This window comes from Leucoraja erinacea, chromosome 33 (assembly GCF_028641065.1).
Source record: "Leucoraja erinacea ecotype New England chromosome 33, Leri_hhj_1, whole genome shotgun sequence".
Classification (NCBI taxonomy): domain Eukaryota; kingdom Metazoa; phylum Chordata; class Chondrichthyes; order Rajiformes; family Rajidae; genus Leucoraja; species Leucoraja erinaceus.
The window spans coordinates 19,618,529-19,640,286 of NC_073409.1; the positions used below are offsets into that span (position 1 = coordinate 19,618,529).

Below are 21,758 nucleotides of genomic sequence, written 5' to 3' on the forward strand. Positions count from 1 at the left end.
TTTATTGTTGCATGTACCTACACTGTACAGTAGGTACAGAGAGATGCTGTGTTTTGCACACAACTCGGTAAATTCATGACCTCCCATCATACAACTGCACCATCTACGCTGTGCCAGTCCCTGTCTGAAGACACAAAATGCTGGAGTAACTCAGCGGGGCAGGCAGCATCTGCGGAGAGAAGGAATGGGTGATGTTTCGGGCTGAGACCCTTCTACAGATTCATCACCCATTCCTTCTCTCCAGAGATGCTGCCTGACCCACTGACTTATACCAGCATTTGGTGTCTATCTTTGGTCTAAACTAACATCTGCAGTTCCTTGCTACACAGATAGACCTTGTCCATTCTGTACAAAGTGGCCTTGCACACACAATCTCATTGTACATTTTATCACATTTCATTATCGGAGAGAAAATCACATGTAAATAGCGCTCGACTCTCAAAGATGATTCCATGAGACTCCAGGTTATTCTCAGACGTTCAAGTTCATAGCTCCTTGAAGATGGCAGGACAAGTAGATCACAGAAGGCCACAGATTCACCACCCTCTGGCTAAAGATGCTGCCTGACCTGCTGAGGTATTCTGAGGTCTTCTTTTGCGTCACTTCTAAAGTTCCTCGTCGATCACAGGGATTTGTAAATATATCTCGAGTTTTTCTTCCCTGATATAAAGCTATGGGCAGGCTTGGATAACAAGGCTGCTCTTTGAGTAACATCTTCACTCATTCACAAATTGTAACCCAGGTGATTTCCTTTCCCTGACTTCAGGCTTCCAGGATGTCCACGTGATGATCTTTGTGGGATTTGGCTTCCTGATGACTTTCCTGAAGAGATACGGATTTGGAAGCGTCGGTTTCAACTTCCTCATTGCATCCTTCAGTATCCAGTGGGCTCTGCTGATGCAAGGGTGGTTTCAATCCCTAGATTTCAGTGATGGCAAAATCAAAATCGGCGTGGAAAGGTAAGCCACCAACAACCTGCGGATGCCGGATATCTGAAACCAAAGTTCATACGTTGACAAGTGATAGGAGCAGAGTCGTGCCACATGCGTTCTGTCTACCGAAACACGAGGTGTCTGGCAGTGATCTGCATCATAAAGTTATGCGGCACAGAAACAGGCCCTTTAATCCAACTCATCCATTACAACCAAGATGTTCATCTGTGCTAGTCCCATTTGGCCAATATCCATCCTTTCAAGAGAGAGCTAGATAGAGCTCTTAAAGATAGCGGAGTCAGGGGATATGGGGAGAAGGCAGGAACGGTGTACTGATTGGGGACGATCAGCCATGATCACATTGAATGGCGGTGTTGGCTCGAAGGGCCGAATGGCCTACTCCTGCACCTATTGTCTATTGTCTATTGTCAAACTCTTTCTATCCATGCACCTGTCTAAAGGTCTTTTAAACGTTGTTATGGTACCCAGATGGGGCTCATCAGCCTGGGAAAGCAGTCCATCTAGGAGGGAAAACCCTCCTCTGCCTTGTGGCCATATCCAGTCATGGGAAAGGCTCCAGGAGTAAACCTCAAGAAAATACAGAGTTGAGCCCCTAAGGCAGTTCGTCGTTGTCTACAACCTCGCTCTGGCAGCTCCTGCGATGGCGCTGGTGCCAAACTGTAATGGCCCTGCTGTTCCTTTGGATCGATCAGCGACGTGGAGAGGGGGGGACGTGCTGCATGGGCAACAGCCTGTCCTCCATATGACATCACCCAGGCTTGTATCCGACCAGGATGCATCATACATGGTCAGTCATGGCCTACTACTAGTCCCCACCTCAACCACTTCCTCTGGTAGTTTGTTCCATGTACCCACCACCCTCTGTGTGGAAAATGTTGCCCCTCGGGTCCCTTCTGGAGTGCTAAAAGACGTCATAAGGTCATAAGCGATAGGAGCAGAATTAGGCCATTCAGCCCATCAAGTCTACTCCGCCATTCAATCACGGCTGATCTATCTCTCCCTCCTAACCCCATAACTGCCTTCTCCCCATAACCACTGACACCTATACTAATCAAGAATCTAATGAAGATTGTTGGGAAGAAGCTGCTTTTGAACATGGTGGTCATGGCTTTCAGGGCTGCTGTACGTTCTTCCCGATGGCAGCAGCAAAATTAATGGTGGCCAGGGTGGTTGGTGTAGGTCTTTGATGGAGATTTTCTACCGTTTGGAGGCAGTTGTTCCTATTGATCCCTTCGATGGTGGGGAGGTCTGTACCTGTGATGGACCGTACAGTGTCTGCCACATTCTCCTTTATACCAAAGATAATCTGATATGTCCTGGTTGGGTTGCTCCTGGGCCCGGCCAAGCTGGCCATCCGCGAGTCAAGGCGCCAGGCGGTGGAGGGCTCTACCCGAGCCGGCTGCCTGCCCCTTTTCCGGGGTTACGTTCATGCCCGGGTGGAGTTAGAGAGGGACTACGCCCTGTCCACGGGCATCCTGGGGGAGTTCCGGGACCGCTGGGCTCCGCAGGGTGTTGAATGCATCCTTCACAAGGAGTATAAGATAATTGTAACCATATAACCATATAACAATTACAGCACGGAAACAGGCCATCTCGGCCCTACAAGTCCGTGCCGAACACATTTTTTTCCCCCTTAGTCCCACCTGCCTGCACTCATACCATAACCCTCCATTCCCTTCTCATCCATATGCCTATCCAATTTATTTTTAAATGATACCAATGAACCTGCCTCCACCACTTCCACTGGAAACTCATTCCACACCGCTACCACTCTCTGAGTAAAGAAGTTCCCCCTCATATTACCCCTAAACTTCTGTCCCTTAATTGTACCGTAGTTTATTAAGGATATTTGTTTGTATTGTATTATGGTGGTGGGATCTGGTTTGTTTTATTGTAGTGTCATCTTTTTTTTATAATTGAATACATTTTTTGAATTAAAAAAAAGGAAAAAAAAGATAATCTGTAGGGGGAAATAATAATTTGAGAATATTTGTTTTGCTTATATTGTGGTGGTGGGTTTGATTTGTATTGTAAATAGCATTTTTGTAAATAATTGATTACATTCATTTTTAGTTAAAAAAAAAAGATAATCTGAAGAAGGGTTACATAGAAACATAGAAACATAGAAATTAGGTGCAGGAGTAGGCCATTCGGCCCTTCGAGCCTGCACCGCCATTCAATGTAATCATGGCTGATCATCCAACTCAGTATCCCGTACCTGCCTTCTCTCCATACCCCCTGATCCCCTTAGCCACAAGGGCCACATCTAACTCCCTCTTAAATATAGCCAATGAACTGGCCTCAACTACCCTCTGCGGCAGAGTTCCAGAGATTCACCACTCTCTGTGTGAAAAAAAGTTCTTCTCATCTCGGTTTTAAAGGATTTCCCCCTTATCCTTAAGTTGTGACCCCTTGTCCTGGACTTCCCTAACATCGGGAACAATCTTCCTGCATCTAGCCTGTCCAACCCCTTAAGAATTTTGTAAGTTTCTATAAGATCCCCTCTCAATCTCAATCTCAATCTCCTAAATTCTAGAGAGTATAAACCAAGTCTATCCAGTCTTTCTTCATAAGACAGTCCTGACATCCCAGGAATCAGTCTGGTGAACCGTCTCTGCACTCCCTCTATGGCAATAATGTCCTTCCTCAGATTTGGACCCAAAACATCACCTACTACTTTTCTCCAGAGATGCTGCCTGACCCGCTGAGTTTAGTTTAGTTTAGTTTGGAGATACTGCGCAGAAACAGGCCCTTCAGCCCACTGGGTCTGTACCAACCAGCAATTCCGCACATTAACACTATCCTACACACACACAACGTACAATTTTTACATTTACCAAGCAAATTTACCTACATACCTGGAGTGTGGGTACTCTAGAATTTTGTGTCGATCTTCAGTGTAAACCAGCATCTCCTTCATACCTGGCCGTTCAAGCAGCTGATCTCGGTCGCGATGCAACCTGGATTAAAACCAAAAACATTGGGCAGGTGTTGGAAATCTCAAACAAAAATAGACAGTTTTAGAAATATTCAGAAGATAGGCAAGATCTGGAAAAGAGTTGGTGTTTTCAGGGAGATTGAGTGTGAAAAGAGAAGTATGTAAATGAAAGTTAGTTATAGTTCTTGAAATTACACAACGAGGCACCCTAGTGGCAGCACTGTAGAGTAGAGGGAGAGTTGCTGCCTTATAGCACCAGTGACCCAGGTTCCATCCAGACTACCGGCGCTGTCTCTTTGGAGTTCCACATTCTCCCTGTGACCTGCGTGGGTTTTCTCTGGGTGCTCTGGCTTCCTCCTACACTCCAAAGATGTATAGGTTTGTAGGTTAATTGGTTTTAGTAAAATTGTAAACTGTCCCTATTGTGTAGGATAGTGCAAGTCTATGGGGTGATTGCTGGCTGGCACGGACTCGATGGGTCGAAGGGCCTGTTTCCGCACTGTATCTCTAAAGTCTAAAATCTAATATTGAACATTTTTCACTATCGGTTCTGTAATCTGCAAACCAAGGACTTCGAACAGGATCAATGGTCACATTGATCAATAGATTCCTCTGTCAGTATCATTACAAGATTCAGTTCAGTTTAGTTTACCGAGGTACAGTGAAAAGCGTTACATTGTGTGCTAGCCAGTCAGCAGAAAGACAATACATGATTACAATCGAGCCATTTACAGTGTACAGATACGTATCATAGTTAAAGTAAGAGATGTTGCAGTAGGGGTGGAGATTAAAGAGTGTGGAGCGATTGTAATAGGTGATGGTAGATTGCATCTGTGGCTAGCATGCTACTAGTCGCCTGGGCTGGGCTCAATCTTGTTCTTCTGGCGGTCGATGTTTGACTCCCATTAACGTGTCGTTCTGATCTCTCTTTCCCAGTCTGATTAATGCTGACTTCTGTGCTGCTTCGGTGCTCATCGCCTTTGGAGCCGTCCTTGGCAAAGTCAGCCCCGTGCAGCTGATGGTCATGTCGGTGTTTGAGGTGACCTTATATGCAGTGAACGAGTACATCATACTGAACCTTCTCGGGGTGAGTTACCAACATTCCCACCCCCTTCCGTTTGTCTCGCCAGCCTCTCCTCTTTAGGGCGGCACCAACGGTGGTGGCGCAGCGGTAGAGTTGCTGCCTCACAGCGCCAGAGAGCCCGGTTCGACCCTGACCACGGGTGCTCTCCGTACGAAGTTTGTACATTCTCCCCCTGACCGTGTGGGTTTTCTCTGGGAGGTTCGGTTTCCTCCCACACTCCAAAGATGTACAGCTTTGTAGTCTAATTGGCTTTGGTAAAATTAAAAAATTGGTCCATAGTGTGTGTAGGATGGTGTTAGTGATCGTGGCTCGCTGCTTGGCGCGGACTCGGTGGGCCGAGGGACCTGTTTCTGTGCTGTATCTCTAAACTAAACTAAACCTAACCTACAGTACTTAGAGAGATCCTCATCATGAGACATGAGTTGTAGGAGCTGCTAACATTGATGGCAACCGACAATCCTAAACCATTCTGATGGACCTAATTCATCCGATCGCCACAAGCCCATCTAAGCTTATTGACCCAACACAAGATTCAGAGAGGCATGGGAAGGGTGGTCAATTAGCCCTTTCCCCCAAGGTAGAATTATCAATACTAAAGACCATAGGCGTAGGATGAGTAGAGGAAAATCTAACACAAAAAGTACAGTGTGTGCCCGCTTTGCTGGCACTGTCATATGCTGAGAGAATGGAGCAGCTGGGCTTGTACACTCTGGAGTTCAGAAGGATGAAAGGGATTCTTATTGAAACATGTAAGATTGTTAAGGGTTTGGACACGCTAGAGGCAGCAAACATGTTCCCGATGTTGGGCGAGTCCAGAACCAGGGGCCACAGTTTAAGAATAAGGGGTAAGACATTTAGAACGGAGACGAGATAACACTTTTTCTCACAGAGAGTTGTGAGTCTGTGGAATTCTTTGCCTCAGAGGCCGGTTCTCTGGATACTTTCAAGAGAGAGCTAGATAGGGCTCTTAAAGATAGTGGAGTCGGGGGATATGGGGAGAAGGCAGGAACGGGGTACTGATTGGGGATGATCAGCCATGGTCACATTGATTGGTGGTGCTGGCTCGAAGGGCCGAATGGCCTACTCCTGCACCTATTGTCTATCGTCACAGATGGTTGTTGATACAGTAGATAGAATCATAAAACAGGAAACAGGCAATTTGCCCCAACTCAGGTAGGGTGGAGAGAGGGAAATGGAGGTAAGGGGGAGGGGAGGTGGGTGGGGAGGGAGGAGATGGGGAAGGGGGGGAGGAGGGGAAGGGGAAGAAAAGGAGAGTGGATAATGAGGGTGAGGGGAGAGGAGATGGTGAGGAGGGGGAGGCGAGGACCAAATGATGGATGGAATGTGTTCGTCACGTGTGAATATATGTTATTTAATGAGCGTTTTCTGTTCCCAAGGCCCGGGACGCGGGTGGCTCGATGGTTATCCACATGTTTGGTGCCTATTTTGGACTGGCAGTCACTCGTGTTCTGTACAGGCCTCAGTTGGATCAACGGAAGAATGAATCAGTCTACCATTCAGACATCTTCTCCATGATTGGTGAGGGTTTCTTGGTTTTGTCGCTGAGAAGTTCAGTGGAAAGATCTGCCCCTTCCCATCCATCCCCACCACCCAATGCGATGAATTGAGTGGAGATGCAGCTGCCCGCAGATGCTGGAATAGTCACCGAGCCATAGTCATACAGCATGGACACAGGCCCTTCGGCCCGACTTTCCCATGCTCACCAAGATGCCCCATCTATACTGATCCCATCTTCTGCGTTTGGCCCACATCCCTCTAAACATCTGATGAAGGGGCTCGACCCGAAACGTCACCTATTCCTTTGCTCCAGAGTTGCTGCCTGACCCGCTGAGTTACTCCAGCATTTTGCATCTATCTTATGACCAGATCCCTGATCTGAATTGGGATGGCAAGTGGATTGTACCGCTGCTGGCAAATTCATTTCACTGCACTTTATTGTGTATGTGATGAGTAAAACTGATTGATTGACGTGTGCTGGTGGTAAGATGTGGGGCAGTGTCTATTGTTAGACGGCAGTCAACTGATTTACATTCTTTCGGAAGTAGGAGGGTATTGAGAAGATATCAGGGAGAATGAAATGTTCTCCTGCTTGCCCCATAACCCCTGACACCCGTACTAATCAAGAATTTATTAAACTCCGCCTTAAACGCAATCATTGACTTGGCTTCCACAGCCCGTCTGTGGCAATAAATTCCACAGATTCACCACCCTCTGACTAGAGAAATTCCTCCTCAACTCCTTTCTGAAGGTACGTCCTTTTATTCTGAGGCTGTGCTCTCTGGTCCTGGACTCTCCCTGGAGTGGAAACATCCTCTCCACATTCATTCTGGGCCTCTCTATTTCACTGTATCACAGTCTCTCATGAATGAACGAGATTCAGAGAATGGGCGCCACTGCCTCACAGCATCTGGATTCGATCCAGATCTCAGATGCTGTCTGTGCGGAGTTTGCACGTTCTCCCTGTGACCGCGTGTGTTTCCGCTGAGCTCCACCAGCTCGAGATTCCAGCGTCTGCGGTTTCCAGTGACAGTGGGGGCGAGGATCCAGTTGCGTCAGGGCTCTTTGTTTTTTTTTAATTATAATTTTATTAGAAGCAATTGTACAATAAAGAATGAATAAAGAAAGAACAGGGCTCTTTGTTCTCATCAACAGGCACTCTTTTCCTCTGGATGTTCTGGCCCAGCTTCAATTCCGCCATCTCCCATCACGGGGACGGGCAACACCGGGGCGCCATCAATACCTACGCCTCGCTGGCCGCCAGCGTCCTCACCACCATCGCCATCTCCAGCCTCTTAGGGAAGAAAGGGAAGATCAACATGGTAGGGGTGGGGACGTGGATCGCGGGGGCTGGGCACCTGGGGGTGGGGTATGTGGACTGCAGGGTATCTGGAGACCGTGGGGTATTTGGACCACACTGTACCCGGGGCCATGACACACAGGCACGGTGGTGCAGTGGTAGAGGTGCTGCCATACAGCACTAACAGCGCCAAAGACCCGGGTTCGATCCTGATTACGGGTGCTGTCTATGTGGAGTTTGTACGTTCTCCCCGTGGCATGCGTGGGTTTTCTCCGAGAACTTCGGTTTCCTCCCACACTCCAAACACGTACAGATTGTAGGTTAATCGGCTTGATAAAATGTTTTTTTTTTAATTGACCCTAGTGTAGGATAGTGTTAATGTGCAGGGATTGCCTGTCGGAGTGTCGGGGATGAAGGGCCTGTTTCCGTGCTGTGTCTCTAAACAAAACTAAACTACATGCTACTAGTCTGGGGGTAATCTCAGAGACAGCTGCCCACCAAGGGAGGGGGCAGTGGGAGGGGGGAACAGAGCACCAACGATGATTAGATGTGGATCATTTGCCACAGGAATCTAGGCTTGACTTCGAAGTGAAAAGAAACATATTCCAACCTCAGGGAGTCCCGGAGTGGAATTGGTGTTAATCCAAACTTCAATTAGAGTGATCCCTTGACATGAAAACATTTGGACAGGAGACACAGTCATTTGGTCTCAAGGGACTGAAGTCCTCCCCTTGTTTAGTTTAGTGTAGTTTAGTTTAGAGATACAGTGCGGAAACAGGCCCTTCCGCCCACCGGGTCCGCGCCGACCAGCGATCCCCGCACACGTTAACACTATCCTACACCCACAATTTTTACATTTACCAAGCCAATTAACCTACAAACCTGTACGTCTTTGGAGCGTGGGAGGAAACCGAAGGTCTCGGAGAAAACCCACGCAGGTCACGGGGAGAACATACAAACTCTGTACGGACAGCGCCCGTGGTCGGGATCGAACTCGTGTCTCCTGCGCTGCATTCGCAGTAAGGCAGCAACTCTACCGCTGCGCCACCGTGACCTAAGACTAGGCTTTCAAGACACTTCCTTAAAAGTGGCATCTCAAGTAGTTAGGGTGGTCAAAAAGGCTTTTGCCACTTTGGACTTCATCAGTCAGAGTATTAAATATAGAAGTTGAATCTATCAGGACACTGAGTATATGATCAGGAAGTCGTGATTTACCACAATTGAACTATGTACAGTTCTGGTTGCCACATTACAGGAAAGATATTGAGGCTTTGGAGAAGTTTTAGTAGAATGCTCCTTGGATTAGAAGGTATTACCTATAAAGAGAGATTAAACTGACTTAGTGTTCAAGAAGGAACTGCAGATGCTGGAAAATCGAAGGTACACAAAAATGCTGGAGAAACTCAGCGGGTGCAGCAGCATCTATGGAGCGAAGGAAAATAGGTAACGTTTCGGGCCGAAACCCTTCTTCAGACTGATAGGGGGTGGCAGGGAGAAGGAAGGAAAAAGGAGGAGGAGGAGGAGCCCGAGGGCTGGGGGATGGGAGGAGACAGCCCGAGGGCTGAGGAAGGGGAGGAGATAGCAAGAGCTAACAAAATTGGGAGAATTCAATGTTCATGCCCGAAGGATGCAGACTCCCCAAGCGGAATATGAGGTGCTGTTCCTCCAATTTCCGGTGTTGCTCACTCTGGCAATGGAGGAGACCCAGGACAGAGAGGTCGGATTGGGAATGGGAGGGGGAGTTGAAGTGCTTCCGTTCAGGTTTCCTAGGTGGGACAGGGGCTTAAGGCTCAAATATGACCCCATAGTTGACGAGATTTCTGGGAAGTGCAAAGCCTTGGTTTGGGCGACATTTAATGTAACCATTTAATTGTGAAGATTGTGACAGTCAGCAGTTGAACCGATTCCTACTCCAAATACAAGGAAGTGCAGTGTGAGGTCATATGTCGGGGGGAAATGTACAATGAATGGTATGACCCTAACAAAATTAATGTACAGAAGGGTCTCAGGGTCCAAGATCCTAAGTCCCTGAATTTGGCAACATAGGTGAATAGAGTGGTAAAGAATGCTTTTATAGGTTAGGGCATTGAGTATAAGATAGACACAAAAAGCTGGAGTAACTCAGTGGGTCAGGCAGCATCTCTGGAGAAAACGTATATGCGACGTTTCGGGTCGAGACCCTTCCTCAGACTGAGAGTCAGGGGAAAGGGAAACGAGAGATATAGATGGTGGTATGGAGAGATACTGACCAAAAATGAAATATATGCATAAAAGTAATGATGATGGAGAATAGAGAATATGTTTATTGTCATTGCACAAAACTGAGCAACGAAATTCCATTTGATCAAGGAAATTCCATTTGATCCAATTTGATTTTGAAATTCCGAAATGATCAAGGAAACGGGCCATTGCTAGCTGTGCGCTGGGTGAAAACGAATTATTGACAATCTTTGAAACTAATACACCAACTTGGGTGGGGGAGGGACACAGAGAGAAAGAGAGAGGATGCAAGGGTTACTTGGCCAGTTGGAGAAATCGAGATTCATACCGCTGGGGTTGTAAGCTGCCCAAGTTCCCTACATTATGAGTATGAGAGTCAGGATGACATGATGCAGCTTTATAGGACGTTGGTGAGGCTCAGAGACCTGGCCACCTCTCACTGTCCAGGCAGGCTGTGGCTCGGTGGGAGGGGATGGGGGCAGGTGAGGGGTGGAGGGGCAGGGAGCGGCAGGAGGGTGATCTCCCTGTTCCCGTCACCAGGTCCACGTGCAGAACGCCACGCTGGCTGGGGGAGTAGCCATGGGCACAGCCGGGGAGATGATGCTGACTCCGTACGGAGCGCTGATTGTCGGAGCCATCTCCGGGACCATCTCTACGCTGGGATTCCTCTACCTGTCGGTGAGTCAGCCTGAGGACACGCATGTGTGTGTGTGTGTATGTATGTGTGTGCCCATATGTTTGTGTGTATGTGCCTGCATGTGTGTTTGCCCATATGTGTGTGCACATTTGTGTTGCTCTTTGTGTGCAGGTATGTTTGTGTATGTGTATGTGTTTGCGTGTGTGAATCTTTGTATATGATTGTGTACATGCTTGTGCATGTGTAAGTGTGCTCGTGTATGTGTGCCTTCTTTGTGTGTATGTGCATGTGTGCATATGTAGACATAGACATAGGCACACACATACACCCACACACATGAACATATGACCATACACACACAAACATGAATAGGTTTAAATGAATACGTTTATTGGCCAAGTATGTACACATACAAGGAATTTGCCTTGGTGCTCCGCTCGCAAGTAACAACATGACATACAGTAAACCATTAAGAATTGCCATATAAAACATTAAACATTAATAATAAAACGTTATAGTTTAAACATGTGAATTATTAAAATACCAGAACAAAAGGAGACTACAGGTTATTGATTAGAGCTACTACTGTTTTTATGTCTGGCTGTGATGGCTTTGACAGTCCGGAGTCGCCTTCCAGAAGGAAGTGCTTCAAAGAGTTTGTGGCCAGGGTGAGAGGGGTCAGAGATGATCTTACCCGCTCACTTCCTGGCCCTTGCAGTTTACAGTTCATCAATGCGGGGAAGTTTGTAGCCAACAACCTTCGCTGCTGATCGGACGATTCGCTGCAGCCTCCGGATGTCGTGCTTGATTGCTGAGCCAAACCAGACCATGATGGAGAAGATGAGGACAGACTCTACGATGGCCGTATAGAATTGGACCACCATTGTCTGTTGCAGATTGTGCTTCCTCAGCTGCCGCAGGAAGTACATCCTTTGTTGTGCCTTTTTGACTGGAGTCAATGGTGGCCACCCCCATTTAAGGTCCTTGGAGATGATGGTTCCCAGGAACTTAAAAGACACCACACATCCACAGACACTCAAATAACACACAAAGTCGCACGAAAGGTAAACACACACACACACACACACACACACACACACACACACACACAAACACACACACACACACACACACACACACACACACACACACACACACACACACACACACACACACACACACACACACACATACACACACACCCACACACACATACGCACTCACATGCACACACACACACACACACACACACACACACACACACACACACACACACACACACACACATGTACATACATAACCGAGATGAGGAGAACCTTTTTCACACAGACACACACACATACATGCACACACACACACACACACACATGCACATACACACACACATGCACACACACACACACACACACACACACACACACCCACATGCACACACACACACACACATGCACACACACACATGCACACACACACGGACCATCCTTGCTCCTGACCTCTGTCTTTCCCTCTCCAGCCGCTCTTGGAGAAACACCTGCACATCCAGGACACGTGCGGTATCCACAACCTCCATGCCATACCAGGGTTGATCGGAGCCATCGTGGGGGCCGTCACAGCAGCGGCTGCCACCGAGGGTGTCTACAGCAGAGGAGGGGTAGGTGTGGGGCGCTGTTGGAGGTGGGGAGAGGAGAGGAGGTGGGTGAGTGGATATGGGAGAGGTGGTGAGGCAAAGGTGTGTGGGGTGGAGGTGTGAGTCATAAGCAGCACTGCTGCAGAGTCAACACTGTCCTTGTGTGGAGGCAAGTTTGGGCAAGACTAATCTGCACATTAACTTCAACAGCACACTGACTCCTCTTTAACGAGCCTCTCTCTCACAGACCTGCACACTCCCTCCCTCCCTCCGCATTTGAGCTGATTTCCTGCCCAATCCCTGATTTCTTGGCCTCTCTCTCTCTCTCTCTCTCTCTCACATTTCACTTTTAAAAAAAGATACAGCATGGAAACAGGCCCCTCGTCCAACTGTGTCCACGCCCACCATCGATCACCCGTTGACACTAGTTCCATGTTATCCCACTCTCACATCATCCACTCTCTACACATCAGGGGCAATTGACAGAGGACCAATTAACTGACGAACCCGCATGTCTTTGGGATGTGGGAGGAAACCGGAGCGCCCGGAGGAAGCCCACACGGACGTCGGGAGAACATGCAAACTCCATGCAGACAGCACCCAAGATCACTATTGAACCCGTGTGTTTGGCGCTGAGAGGCAGTGGCTTGACCTCTTGCGCCACTGTGCTGAATAACTACTTTATGACCTCTCTCTGTTCGCTCTCCTCCGTTGGGTTTTTCTTTACATTTGTTACCCTCTCTTGCGTTTCACTTTTACTTTCATCTCTTTCTTTCCTCTTCCTGCTTTCTCCACTCCTCAGTTTTGTTTAGCCTCTCCTCCTATCTGTTTCAGTATAGATCGATGCTTGGTGTGGAGGTCAGGTTATTGGTGTATGAGTCAATGAGCTCTGCGGTTAGATGATGGGACTGGACTCAGCAGTCGTACTCACTGCCTTGTGCCTTCAGTGAAGATCTTCTTCCTTTCCACAGACTGATCGCTACTTTCGGTTTTGAGGGTAGATTTGAAGGGCGGACCCCGAGTCAGCAGGGGGGGTTTCAAGCTGCATCCCTGTGCGTCACGCTTCTCATCAGCCTGGCCGGAGGCATCATTGTGGGTGAGTAGAGGGTGTCCTCCCCCTGTGCCTGCTATCGCCAGCCGTCTTGACTATGTCCTGCCACTGGATCCAGATAGGCCGGGACGAGAGAGTGGGGCTGACGATTTGCGGGACTCTTCCTCGCTTTAATCCAAGTCGAGGGCGAGTCATGACTTCAGAAACCCGTCCCGCCCAACTGGGCGAAGCAAGATCACCACAAGTGCAGCTGAGAAGAAGCGTGCCGCAGACCTCTATCTAACTCTCTTTTGAATGCATCCAGTGAACCAGCCTCCATTGCCTTCTGAGGCAGATCATTCCACAAATTCACAACTCACTGCGAGAAAAAGTTTTTCCTCATCTCAGTTCCAAATGGCCTACTCCTCATTCTTAAACTGTGCTGCCTGGTTCTGGACTCCCCCAACATCGGGAACATGTTTCCGGTGTGTCCAATCCCTTAATAATTGTATATGTTTCTATAAGATCCCCTCTCATTCTTCTAAATTCCAGTGATTACGAGCCCAGTCGCTTCAGTTTTTCATCGTACTCCAGATGCGGTCTCACCAGAGCCCTGTACAACTAAAATTGTAAATTGTCTTTACTGTGTAGAAAAGTCCTAGTATACGGGGTAATCGCTGAGCAGCAGGGACTTGGTGGGCCGAAGGGCCTGCTTCAACTCTGTATCTCTAAAGGGTCCCATTTCTCTGGAGATTACAGTGGTGTAAATGTTTAACTAAACTCTTTAAAAGTGTGGAAGCCTCTCCATCTCCCTTACTCATGTTGGTGACAACTTGCAGGCTCCCACTATTGCTTGGCCAAACATTTCCTCTCACCCCATTCTGATAATTCCGCATTACCCACCTGTGGTCTGAATACGACCCAGGTTAAGACAATAGACAGTAGACAATTGGTGCAGGAGTAGGCCATTCGGCCCTTCGAGCCAGGCTTCTCTTTTTAAGGATGCTGCATCTTCAAGAAATACGAATGACTTGTTGAAACAGCACTCGGATTGAGTATGGTGGAGATGGACCTAAAGTACTGGAGTAACTCAGCGGGTCAGGCAGCATCTCTGGTGATGGAATAGGCAACATTCCAGGTTGGAATCCTACCTCAGAGTGAAAGATAGTGGTGGAGTGGGGGTGAGGGAACTTCAGTTGAATATAGTTTAGAGATTCAGTGTGGGAACAGGCCCTTTGGCCCACCATGACTGTGCCGGCCAGCGATCCTTGCACACTAATACTATCCTACACACACTAGTGACAATTTACAATTACGCTGAGCTAATTAGTCTACAAACCTGTAGTCTTTGGAGTGTGGGAGGAAGCCGGAGCACCTGGAGAAAACCCACTCGGGTCACAGGGAGAACGTACAGACTCCGTACAGACAGCACCCGTGGTCAGGATCGAACCCGGGCCTCTGGCGCTGTGAGGCAGCAACTCTACTGCTGTGCCACCGTGCTGCCCTGGAGACGAGAATAGGCCAGTACAATCAGGGCCGCAAACAGATGAGCTCAGGACGGGTGGAATCCATCATGGCCCATTGTTGATGGGGAAGATGTGCTAACGAGGGGATACAGGATGCAAAGTTGAACTAGTGGACCCTGGCTGCCGCCTAGTGGTGTCACTGACTTATTACAGCTCACTACAACTAAAACCATGTGTTTTCTGTAGCAATATTCTGAATGTTGTGTTAAAATTGTACTTTAAAATACTTTCTGCTGGTGAGAAATTGTACTAAACTTTGGAAAAAATGTGTGTAAAGGTATTTGAAATCTTTCCCTATCCTCTTTCCATTACTGCCTGCTGCTTTGGTTTAAGTAGATTTAATATATGGACTCAGCACGGGTCCGATGTACTAGTTCCAGCAGTTTCCTCTTCTGTAGAAAGCACTTCTCCACATTCTCCTCCTGAACATGCCATTAACAATATTTAAGATAGAACTGCAGATGCTGGAAAGATCGAAGGTAGACAAAAATGCTGGAAAAACTCAGCGGGTGAGTCTACAGAAGGCTCTCGACCGGAAACTTCGACTATTCCTTCGCTCCATAGATGCTGCCTTACCCGCTGAGTCTCTCCAGCATTTTTGTCCATCTTCCTTAACAATCTTCATCAGTTGCCTCCTTGTAACTGACAAGCTATAATGGGGAGGCTTGGGTCAATTCATTCAAAGGAATCTCTCAGATCTTTGGAGCAGGCACCTGAAGAGATGAAGGTAGAGAGTCAAAGAAATCACCGTGTGAAACATAGAAACATAGAAAATAGGTGCAGGAGAAGGCCATTCGGCCCTTCGAGCCCGCACCGCCATTCAATGTGATCATGGCTGATCATCCAACTCAGTATCCTGTTCCTGCCTTCTCTCCATAAGCCCTGATCCCTTTAGCCACAAGGGTCACATCTAACTCCTGCTTAAATATAGCCAATGAACTGCCCTCAACTACCTTCTGCGACAGAGTATTCCAGAGATTCACCACTCTCTGTGTGAAAAAAGTTTTCCTCATCTCGGTCCTAAAAGATTTCCCCCTTATCCTTAAACTATGACCCCTTGTTCTGGACTTCCCCAATATCGGGAACAATCTTCCTGCATCTAGCCTGTCCAACCCCTTAAGAATTTTGTAAGTTTCTATAAGATCCCCCCCCCCCCTCAATCTTCTAAATTCTAGCGAGTACAAACCGAGTCTATCCAGTCGTTCTTCACATGAAAGTCCTGACATCCCAGGAATCAGTCTGGTGAACCTTCTCTGTACTCCCTCTATGGCAAGAATGTCCTTCCTCAGATTCGGAGACCAAAACTGTACGCAATACTCCAGGTGTGGTCTGACCAAGACCCTGTACAACTGCAGTAGAACGTCCCTGCTCCTATACTCAAATCCTTTTGCTATGAAACATAAATTAAATTGAGGAATTTCACTTTGGGACCTTTTCGTTCTGACGTGCACGGCTTGCCCCAGCAATGCTCTCCACAACTCCGCTGCCTACAATTAAAAACTGATCAATGTTCTTTCTTTTTCAAGGTTTTATTCTAAAATTGCCCATCTGGGGCGACCCACCTGATGAAAACTGCTATGAAGATGAGGTGTACTGGGAGGTGAGTCATTGAGCGCACAGGCTCTTTCCACACAGCCGACTAAAGTGTGAACTACAATCCCACTTGGTTACACTCATGGGTCTGTCCCACTTAGGCGACTCTTTAGGCGACTGACTGCCAGAAACTAGTTTTAATGGAATTCACCTACGACACCTGGTAACAACCCACGACAGCACCTACGTCAACCTATGACAACCCACGACAGCAAAAATTGGCACCACTGTCACCGAGAAATTTACAACATGCAGCAGTCAGTCACCTGTAATCGCCAGTGGTACAGACCCATAAGGCTCAGGCATTTTTTTCGTTAATGGTATTATTTTTTAATTTACTGAAATGTATAGATTTTTTTTTGTTTATTGTGTTATCTATGAGTACTGTGTTTACAGACCTGTTATGCTGCTGCAAGTATGAATTTTTGCATTTCTTCCATTTTTGACATTAGTCAAAATTCTCTTGCCTCTTGACGACAGGAGCGATGTCGGCTTGAGCTTGCAGCGGTTCATTTCAATGGTTTTGTTCCGATAATACAGGATAAAAATGAGCACTTTTAGATCGCACAGGAGTTTTTAACTCTTAAATATATATTTAGTTTGGTTTAGAGATACAGCATGGAAACTCTGGCCCACTGAGTCCGTGCCGACCATCGATCGCCCGATCACACTTGTTCCTTGTTATCCCACTTCCATGTTACTCAATTGCAGAACCTACAAACCCACACGTGTTTGGGATGTGGGTGGAATTCGGAGCGCCCGGAAGAAACCCATGTGGTCACAGGGAGAACGTGCAAACTCCATACAGATAGCCAGGGTTCAACTCGGGTCTCTGGCGCTGTGAGGCAGTGGCACTACCAGCCAGTGTAGTGTTTACACTGTTATGATCTAGTTTTCTTAGCATAGCTGATAACTTACTATAAATATTTCTTGTTGCATCTAACATGACTGTACAGCTGCAACAATTATGAATTTTATGTCCCAGTTCATATCTAATGCCCATGACTGACAAGCATAAGCAAAACCTGTGTTTGTTTGCTCCTGGTTTTTGGAATTCTGTTCTCATTCCTGATTTTGCTGATACAATGGATGTCTTTGGAGTACACAAAAACAATGACGTATATTTAAATTTCCCTCCTCTGCTGATTCCACTTCCTCAGCTCAGGGCTTCCTTCATTCCTCCAATCAGCCTTCCCTTCAACCTATACCTGAGGTGTTGTTAAAAATCCCGATCTACCATCGGACAAACATTCACTTCTTGACATAGATTCCTTTCAACAACCATTTGGGGGCAACATGGTGTCGAGGCGGTAGAGTTGCTGCCTTACTGCTCCAGAGACCCGGGTTCGATTCTGACTACGGGTCCTGTCTGTACGGAGTTTGTACATTCTCCCCGTGATCGCCTGGGTTTTCTCCGGTTGCTCCGGTTTCCTCCCACGCTCCAAAGACGTGCGTTTTTGTAGGTTAATTGGCTTCGGTAAAGATCGTAAATTGTCCCTCGTGTGTGTGTAGGATAGTGCTAGTGTACGGGGGTCGCTGGTCGGCGCGGACTCGGAGGTCCGAAGGGCCTGTTTCTGCTCTGAATCTCTAAACTAAAAAAAATAATGATGGGAGGAAGCTGCAACTCCTACTAACGTGCGCAGTTCTTGGAGCAACTGTATTTCCCAGTTTAATAGTTTATACTTAAACAATACAATACAATAAGAACTTTATTTATTCCAGGAGGGAAATTGGTCGGCAACAGTCATAAAACACAACACAATACATGAAACATGTAATTAAAATGACAAGTGGAAAGTCCAGGATTGGGGATGTGTAAAGATTGGGGGGGGGGTTGAGCGGGAAGGGAAGCCAGTCTACCCCCCATGACTGAAGGGAGAGGAGTTGTACAGTTTGATAGTGTCAGGGAAAAAGGATCTCCTGTGGCGTTCTGTGCTGCATCTCTAAACTAAAACAAATAGAGGAGAAGCTGCAACTCTTCCCATCAGCTGCAGTAACATTAATGCAGCAAAGAGGTCGAACCAATTTTGCACGGTTGCACTGCCACTCACGAAGAATGCCTTCCTGTGAAGATGAGACTTTGTGTCCACGAGGAATGTGGATACTGGTGACTTTAGAGAGATGCATCTGCCACTGGTAGCTGCTTAATTAAATATGTTCGACCCTCATGTCAGCTTGTCTCTAATCTTATGCTGAAACCCATTCATCAATGTCCCACGTTCCGATGAGAACTCCTTAAGGCTACCCTGCTGTCGGACTGAATTTAACACGTTAAACTCCAGACACAAGTCATAGCATCACACAGCAGAGAAAACAGTCCACCAGGTTCTTGTTCTCACCTAGCAAACAACTAGCAGTGGCCTGTTTTCTTTATCATCGTTATTTGTTTGCATATCTTTCAGTAATTTATTCTATATCTCTCTACATCACTGTCTATATCACGTTTTCCTTTCCCCTGACCAGTCTGAAGAAGAGTCTCAATCCGAAACGTCACCCATTCCTTCTCTCCAGAGATGGTGCCTGTCCTACTGAGTTACCCCAGCATTTTGTGTCTATCTGCAGTTTAAACCAGCATCTACAGTTCCTTCCTACATATTTTGTCCAAGATGCCCCATTCTACACTAGTCCCATTTAACATGCCTCTAAACCTTTCCTATCCATGTAAATTAACCTAAATGGCACATTAGCCCTGGCCTTGGCCACTTGTTGATGCTTGTCTGTTGATACTTAAAGCTGATGCTAAGTCCAGGCCACTCCCCAGTACAGAACAGATAATTCTAAAGAGAACTAGTTTCACTGTAACTATTTCCAATTCAGTAACATATAAACCCCTTGAATAAAGGTGAATAAATCCATGTATATGAATGGACGTGTAGGAAGGAACTGCGGATGCTGGTTTAACTTGAAGATAAACACAAAAAGCTGGAGTAACTCAGCGGGACGGGCAGCATCTCTGGAGAGAAGGAATGGGTGACGTTTCTGGTCAAGACCCTTCTTTAGACTGGAAACGTCACCCATTCCGTCTCTCCAGGGATACTGCCTGTCCCGCTGAGTTACTCTAGCTTTTTGTGTCTATCTTCATTCAGCTTAAACTAGCATCTGCAGTTCCTTCTTGCACACTTTTGACATTTCTCGAAGCTGTATGAAGTTTGTTGAGTTACAGACTTGACCTCAGTTGAGAGAGCAATGATATCCAACAAGGTGGCGCGATGGTAGAGTTGCTGCCTTACAGCGGAAGAGACCCGGGTTCGATCCTGACTACGGGTGCTGTCTATATGGAGTTTGTACGTTCTCCCTGTGACCGTGTGGGTTTTCCCTGGGTGTTCCGGTTTCCTCCCACACTCCAAAGACGTACAGGTTTGTAGGTTAATTGGCTTTGGTAAAAATTGTAAGTTGTCCCTAGTGTGTAGGATAATGTTAGTGTGCGGGGATTGCTGGTCGGCGCGGACTCGGTGGGCCGAAGGGCCTGTTTCGTGCAAACTAAACTAAATCGAGTTACATCTTTGAATCTGCAGGTTCCAGAAGATTCACTGTACACTGTCCTTGCCTCGAACCCACCTCCTTTGAAACCGAATAGTAATGGGAACAGTGAACCATGACACCCAGGTGAGTGTGCCTTCTTGTGATGTATTACAGGTAAACACACAGGTCTACTACTCGTGAGTTAATGTTGAGGTTACATCACGTACTATTCAGCTGGAAATCTCAACTAATAATCTGTAAACTAAAAATACTACTGATGTAGATTCAGTATTTGGAATAATTATCGGAGATCAGGTTGAATAAAGTGCTATAAAATCCCAATGAAATGAAAATAACTCCTCCATCCTTACCTTGGTAGCCAAAGCGGAACAATTTAGTTTAGTTTAGCTTATTTTAGAGATGCAGTGTGGAAACAGGCCCTTTGGCCTACCGAGTACACCTAGACTAGCGATCCCGCACACTATCCTATCCTCTAGGGGCTAGTCAAGGGATATGGGGAGAAGGCAGGCACGGGTTATTGATAGGGGACGATCAGCCATGATCACAATGAATGGCGGTGCTGGCTCGAAAGGTCGAATGCCCTCCTCGAGCACCTATATTCTATGTTTCCATGTTTCTACACACAATGGGGATAATTTACAATTATACCAAGCCAACTAGCCTACAAACCTGTACGTCTTTGGATTGTGCATATCCTGGAGAAAAGGTCATGGGTAGAACGTCCAAGCTCCGTACAGAGAAGCACCCGTAGTCAGGACTGATCCGGGGTCTCTGGCGCTGTAAGTAGCAACTCTACCGCTGCGCCACCGCGCCGCCGTTTAGTTGTTTAGTTTGCAGTGGACAATAGTAGATCGTCTTCTGGGACCAGATGCCAAGAGTCACCACACTCCACGTCATCTTGCTTTGAGCAAGTTTCTGCAACTATCAAGTCTGATCTTGGACTGAGAAGATGCAGCGTTTCTCACAAATGTTTGATTTTGAGTGAGGGGGTGAATAATGTAGCATTATTTATCAGTCAGTCAAACGGACAGGATTTTAAGTGCAGGAAGGAACTGCAGATGCTGGTTTAAACCGAAGAATTGGAACTGGAATAACTCAGCAGGTCAGGCAGCATCTATGGAGAAAGAACTTAGATGCTGTTTTGGGTCGAGAACCTTCATCAGACTGTCAGATTTTAAGCTCAACTTGGGGGTGGCATGGTGGCACAGCTGGTAAAGCTGATGCCTCACAGCGCCAGAGACCCGGGTTCGATCCTGACCTCAGGTGCTATCTGTATGGAGTTTGCACTTTCTCTCTGTGACCACGTGGGTTTCCTCCAGGCGCTCCGGTTTCCTCCCACACCTCAAAGACATGCGGGTTTGTTGGTTACTTAAATGGCCTCTGTAAATTGCCCATAATGTGCAGGGAGTGGGCGGGAAAGTGGGATAACATAGAAGTAGTGTGAACAGTGAGCGATGGTCGGTGTGGATTCGATGGGCCGAGCGGCCTGTCTCCATGCTGTATCTCTGAACTAAATTAAACTTCTTCAAGGGAGTCTCAATTGCCCAGGTTGACTGATTCAATTTTATTGCCACTGGACTCACAAATTCTGAAGCCTCTTGTGTTTTGCCTGCTGCAGTTTAACTGTTGTGCCACCAGGTAGCACAGCTGAGCACATAACACCATGGGCAGCAATGCAGGAGCAGGTCTCTCCTATATTTGTGTTTAAGAGGGAACTGCAGATGCTGGAGAATCGAAGGTTACACAAAAAAGCTGGAGAAACTCAGCGGGTGCAGCAGCATCTATGGAGCGAAGGAAATAGGCAACGTTTCGGGCCGAAACCCTTTGGTTTCGGCCCGAAACGTTGCCT

At 47.2% G+C, this 21,758-nt stretch overlaps 1 protein-coding gene across 1 annotated transcript in view; it reads left to right on the top strand.

Moving 5' to 3' along the window:
• The window catches only part of rhcgb (Rh family, C glycoprotein b), a 33,411-nt gene that overhangs the window by 8,220 nt on the left and 3,433 nt on the right, over positions 1–21,758 (top strand). Inside the window, exons 2-10 of the mRNA XM_055661511.1 lie at positions 767–959; positions 4,828–4,978; positions 6,373–6,514; positions 7,649–7,815; positions 10,554–10,691; positions 12,164–12,305; positions 13,230–13,373; positions 16,360–16,433; positions 19,942–20,032. Of these exons, the coding sequence (XP_055517486.1) occupies positions 767–959; positions 4,828–4,978; positions 6,373–6,514; positions 7,649–7,815; positions 10,554–10,691; positions 12,164–12,305; positions 13,230–13,373; positions 16,360–16,433; positions 19,942–20,025 (1,235 nt within the window). The 3' untranslated portion in view covers positions 20,026–20,032. The remainder of the gene's footprint in view (positions 1–766; positions 960–4,827; positions 4,979–6,372; positions 6,515–7,648; positions 7,816–10,553; positions 10,692–12,163; positions 12,306–13,229; positions 13,374–16,359; positions 16,434–19,941; positions 20,033–21,758) is intronic.